General features: G+C 38.6%; 1 protein-coding gene across 4 annotated transcripts in view; it reads right to left on the bottom strand.

Moving 5' to 3' along the window:
- Positions 1 to 535: 535 nt before the first annotated feature.
- The window catches only part of LOC119964572 (terminal uridylyltransferase 4-like), a 151,750-nt gene continuing 146,285 nt past the window's right edge, over positions 536 to 6,000 (bottom strand). For 2 of the 4 annotated variants that reach the window (XM_038794239.1, XM_038794240.1), the window contains exons 28-31: positions 5,015 to 5,154; positions 4,091 to 4,583; positions 1,907 to 2,074; positions 536 to 1,060 (exon numbers count right to left, since the gene is read on the bottom strand). In XM_038794239.1, coding sequence (XP_038650167.1) covers positions 978 to 1,060; positions 1,907 to 2,074; positions 4,091 to 4,583; positions 5,015 to 5,154 — 884 coding nt within the window. In that variant the 3' untranslated portion in view covers positions 536 to 977. Of the gene's footprint in view, positions 1,061 to 1,848; positions 2,075 to 4,090; positions 4,584 to 5,014; positions 5,155 to 6,000 lie in introns of all 4 variants that reach the window. The other 2 variants (XM_038794242.1, XM_038794241.1) reach the window with 2 other exon arrangements.

Raw genomic sequence — 6,000 nt, 5'->3', positions numbered from 1 at the left:
CCAAGGAAGAGGGTTTTATCTACTGCAATGGATGCCCGTTAAAGAACCTTCTATTCTACTTCTTTTTATAGTTCATACAAAAACCATTTTGAAAATAAGATCACTTGCAAAAAAAGGGATATCTGATGCCTATGGCACCTGCAATTTACAGGTTTCACTATTGTATTCTTTAAGATCAATGTAATAGTCAGTTCACTAGTTGAGGAACACAGGGACAGGAATAAGTAATCTCCCTCTCCTGCCTCAGAGCCTCTTCTGCCATTCAATGAGAGCATGGCTGATCTATGACCTAACACCATATACCCACCTTTGCCCATATCCCTTAATACTTTTGGTTAATGAAATTCTGTTAATCTCAGATTAAAATTACAACTGACCTAGTAGCAACTGCTGTTTGCGGAAGAGTCCCAAACATTCATAATGCTTCTTGCTGTTGATAAATGAAATACAGAATTAATTAAATTGATCCTCTTAGAGATTGTGTGCACTAAGCTTCCGCAGTCCAGAGAGAAAATAATTTTGGTAAAATTCCAGGTTTTTAAAAGCTACAGTTTATTTTTAAAAGGCATTTGGCACTATATACTTTTGCTCTGAATACAGCTGACCATCTTTAAACCATATTTTCTTTTTTTAAGAACCATATACAAAGTCTGAGGCAGCCAAAGTATGAATACAACAAAGAGAAAATAAATCCAGTTTTTTTTTTTTAAAAGCTTTTTTTTTACAGTTCCATCAGCTTCAAACAAAAAATGATTTTGCCCCACCTTCAAAAATGGGAGGCATTAAAATAGATGTGATCTGTATCATAAGTCACATTGTGATGCATCACAACAAAAAAACTAGTAAAAATTACAATCAGGTTTGGTCTATGTACAAATCATACAGTTTAAAAACAGTCTTAAAATAATTTCCTGCTCCCCCTTCCCAAGTGAGTAGGGTTCAGTAACTGTGTATCATGGTGTGGATTTCTTTATAAGTCACTTCTTTTGTTGAATGTAATTCATCCGTATTCTTCCTTGCTGCATGATTGGAAAGTGCTGGTTACTGTGGATTGTAGGACCTGCCAAAATAGCAACATTTACAGGTTTTACTGATGCACCAATTTTAGATCTACATTGTGAGAATGTAAACATTGTATTCCTGTTGTTTGCGAGCAAATTGAAAAATTCAAACTTCAATTGCAATAGTATGTTTAAAAAAATCTTTGCTCATGTGTGAATGGGACAAAAGTCAATTGTTCCAGATGTAGGCAACTTGCTTTGCATAAATGAAAGCAGTTTTCTAGAACTCACCATTATTAGGATGAGAAATTCAGTTTGCTGGTTGTAAAGTTAGGTGCCATCTTCGCCTACTGGTCTGTATGGCTCAGTTAAGTAATGCTTTTGCCAAATGAACCAGCAGCAAGATCTAGTTCATTCAATCTATAAAATACTACAGATTTTGTGTGGTTTGATCCTGCCATGCCCTGACCTCTCGAATCTGCTTGGTGTTGATCTGGTTATTATTAAGCTTCGTCATCACAATTTATCAGTGCATTTGCAGTATTCTGCATTATATCACAGAAAGGCCAAATTAATTGGATGAGAAGAAAGAGAACAGAACCAATGCATTTAAGGATCATCATCCATTTACTTGTAGGTACAATTTCTACAATTCATAAAATCCTGGATCACAGAACTGATGCTTGTGATTTAACATGAAAAACTCTTGGCTTCCAATGGCCTGTCATTAATTGGGTGGAATGTTCATGAAGTGCACTAAATGTAGGGTATACCTTTTGTTTTCAAAACCATTTACAACAATTCCCCAGGGGATATATAAAGTGAGAAGTAATACTCCTGTATTTACCTGCCATATCACTTTGCAATAGTTAAACCTGATCAGAATGGCTTGCTGTTATTGGTACCTTGAGAATAGTAGGATTTGTTCTGCTGAGGATAGTTCGTATTTCCCTGCTGAATGAAGTTCTGAGGCATTCTGTAAGGCCACGGTGCTTGAAAATGAGGAAGAGGATGATGCTCCCAAGGTATGTGTGGAGGATTTAGTTTTGCAAATTGTCCCTGAAACCTTTGATCTATGTTTCCATAGAGGGAAAAAAGTCAAATGTTTGTTGTAAGACATAATTGCTTAAAATTAACATTAAGAAGCCTATAACATGTATCCTTTTGTCCCATTTGCAAACTGGGTGGCATGCAATTCTTCCTTAGTATTATTTCCCTCTCTAATAACATATTTAACTTTGTAGCAGGGTAGCTTGTTAACACGTTTTGTTGCAAGATGTACTACTTTACATCACCAACAAAGTTAAAAACAACACTGTCAGAAGTTCGTGCAAAATATTAATACAAAACTAAATAGGTATTAGAGGAAAAAAAGACTGCAGGCGGTTTAATGAGAATTTATTGCTATCAGTAATAATAAACAATTTTATTGAGGTAGTTTTTGGCTTTATAAACAGTTACAGACATCATCAGAAAGGAAGCAAAAAAGGCAAAAATGTGCAAACATCCACGTACTTTCAATACTTCCATCGTAACATATTGCACAAGCCCGCTCCCCTCCCATGCTATCAGTAATAATGAGATAAGGAGTTTTACTCTTAGGATCCCTAAGACATAATGAATTCAAAAAACAAAATACAAAGAGCAGGAAGTTGGTCACTATCTTTTTCACTGATGTAAATTTGAAATTTTTTTTTTTGAGAGGATCCAATTATATTTTTTCCAATTAAGGGGCAATTAAGCATGGCCAATCCACCTACCCTGCACATCTTTTGGGCTGTGGGTGTGAGAGCCATGCAGACACGGGGAGAATGTGCAAACTCTACACGGACAGTGACCCAGGGCCGGGATCGAACCTGGGATCTCGGGAGATGTGAGGCAGCAGTGCTAACCACTACGCCACTGTGCCGCCCTTCACTGATGTAATTTTTATGCAATGAATATTGATGTAGCAAACTATATATATGTGTGTGTAATTTATACTGTAATTTTATAATCTGAGTTGTAATAATTTCCAAAATAGGGGCTGGTTTAGCACACTGAGCTAAATCGCTGGCTTTTAAAGCAGACCAAGGCAGGCCAGCAGCATGGTTCAATTCCCGTACCAGCCTCCCTGAACAGGCGCCGGAATGTGGCGACTAGGGGCTTTTCAGAGTAACTTCATTTGAATCCTACTTGTGACAATAAGTGATTTTCATTTCATTTCATTTTTATACAGGAAATATTTTGCTGCATTCCTGGCTCTCTACTGTTTTATTTAAATAATCCTTATTGCCACAAGTAGGGTTACATTAACATTGTAATGTGGTTGCTGTGAAAAGCCCCTAGTTGCCACATGCTGCTGCCTGTTCGGGCACACAGAGGGAGAATTCAGAATGTCCAAATTACCTAACAGCACGTCTTTTGGGGCTTGTAGGAGGAAACCGGAGCACCCGGAGGGAACCCACACAGACACAGGGAGAACGTGCAGATGCTACACAGACAGTGACCCAAGCAGGGAATTGAACCTGGGGCCCTAGAGCTGTGAAGCAACAGTGCTAGCCACTGTGCTACTGTACCACGCACTTCCGTATGAGATGAAATCACAACTTCTCCTAAAAGCATAATTAATTCATTTGTTTCCCTTTTCTTTAGATCTTGTTGATTCTGCGGGCACTTGTAACTTCACAGTGATCATTCTTCAAATGTCACTATGTCAGGTAGACAACATCAACAAGACATTTTCACCTGACACCTGGTGCAGAAAGGGCAAAGAGCCAGCCAGCTTCTGAGAGTAACTGTAGCGATTAACAACTGCTCCAAGCAAAACTAGCCAATTCAGCACAATGAACATCTTCTGGAGTTTACCATTGGGGAAGTGCCACATCATAAGCTACATCTTTAAGCTAATTTATAATTTCATTGTAATTTGTCGCCTAGCCATAAAGGGAATGCATTTTTGCTCGATAACATCTTACATTAAAAATATAAAAATATTAGCACACATACTATAAAATTGTTGAAAGTATAAAACTATACTTAAGCATGTCTATTAAAGTGCATATAAGAATAATAGCTACATTTTAATATAATGAGAAAAATAAATATACCTGAAGCTCCCAGAGTGCCATTTCCCACTAGTGTGCTGCGAGTCATGTGATTATGCCATTGTCCATCGTGAGGAGTGTTGGAGATACCCATGGGCCTGGCAGCAGGCTGAGCAAAGATGATGCTAGGATCATTGAGATTCATATTGTTGGGATTAGCTGTGTTGCTGCTAGACCGCATTGGAAAAGGAATGTTGGGATGGTTGCCAGATGCAGTGTGAAGGACAGCAGGCCAAGAGTTAGTGGGTATTTGCACCTGGTGCTGTGGTTGGTGTGACTGTAGTAAACCCATGTTGTGCAGATTGGAAAACTGACCTGGGTGAGGCTGAGGATATGGAAACAAGGGCAATTGAACCTGATGAGTTGGCTGAGTAAGTGTCTGTGCAAGCTTATTTTGAGAAGAAGTTTGGGTCTGTGGATGGGAAACAGAAGCTGTTTGAGATGAATGCTGATGCACTGTTTGAGGAGAATAAGGAGGCGTCTGATGTGGTTCTGACTGAAAATTAGAAACAAAAAAGCAATGAGACAGACTATTGCTGCAGTTAATGGATTTCCAATTTCTAGCATTCTTTCACCAAACCATGTTTTAAGAAGGGAGGAAATAACTACCTGTAACAAAATATTGTGTGTGGAAAGGGTGGGGAAAGCGATAATAGTTCTAAAAGGAATTATCTGATATACCATTTTCAAATAAATATGTTAATACAACTGTTTGGCTATTCCTACATATCAGTGATATTATTCATCACTATGTAATATTGATAAACTCAACTCAGTTACAACCAGGGGTTTGTCCAGGGGGTGAAACTCTAAAAAAATGTTTTTGAGAGAAAACTACAAATGGTAATTTCAGTGTAGAATCTTCTATGCTGGAGAAAACTCTGCAACTGTAGTACTTCATGAAAGAACCAGAAACAAATTACTCACGCATTCAGAGGGCTGCCTGGTACGTTGTGGGAAATCCTGATGATGCCCTGAATGTGCTGCTGATGGCTGAGAAGTTGCAACTGTCTGTATATTGGTGATATTTCGTGTAGCCTGAGGAACTTTAAGACAAAGTGTACAACCTTTGTTGGATACCAAACATGACGGTTAAAAATTATTATTTAAGTATAAATAATATTCTTACTACTGAACTCATGTGCAGTTTTAATTACTTAATGCTTCTTTACTTTTCTAATTGCTTCTTTATTTTCTACTAAAGTCTTGCCTTCCTCCAATTGAAACAACTAAAATTGTGGAGCACTAAAACAAGCCAGAAGAGCCGCTTAGCTTGGGATAAAGGGAGAGACGCATATAATTTACAGTACAGAAGGAGGTCATTCGGCCCATTAAGTCTGCAGGGCCCCTGGAAAGAGCACCCTACTTAAGCCCACAATTCCATCCTATCCCCCTAACTCCACCTACCTTTTTGGACACTAAGGGCAATTTTAGCATGGCCAATCCACCTAACCTGCACATCTTTGGACTGTGGGAGGAAACCCATGCAGACACGGGGAGAACGTGCAGACTCCGCACAGACAGTGGCCCAAGCCGGGAATCGAACCTGGAACCCCTGGATCTGTGAAGCAACAGTGCTAACCACTGTGCTACCGTGCTTCCCTAGAGTCTCTGGAAAACTAAAATCTCATTGTACAAGACAGTTTTAAAATTGCAATTTATTAGACTGAGAAAAGAAGAGAACAGGAATAAACCCTCAGGAACGAAGCATCATTTTGGATTGATTCTGGGAAAATTGAATGTCTATGTAAAGGACAGTGTACAATACACCGGTGAATGTGTTTTTTCAGTTGGGCTAAAAATATGAGTGGCGAGGGTGGTATTCCGATCTGCAGTTTGAAGAATAAGTTGCTTACAAAAATAGTGTTTACTCTAGTGTTCGAGTCATTTATTATAGTAGAAGCTTTAAAACA

This window comes from Scyliorhinus canicula, chromosome 4, assembly GCF_902713615.1.
Source record: "Scyliorhinus canicula chromosome 4, sScyCan1.1, whole genome shotgun sequence".
NCBI lineage: Eukaryota > Metazoa > Chordata > Chondrichthyes > Carcharhiniformes > Scyliorhinidae > Scyliorhinus > Scyliorhinus canicula.
The sequence above is the reverse complement of the archived record's forward strand: the minus strand, read 5'-3'. Positions and strand labels throughout refer to the sequence as shown.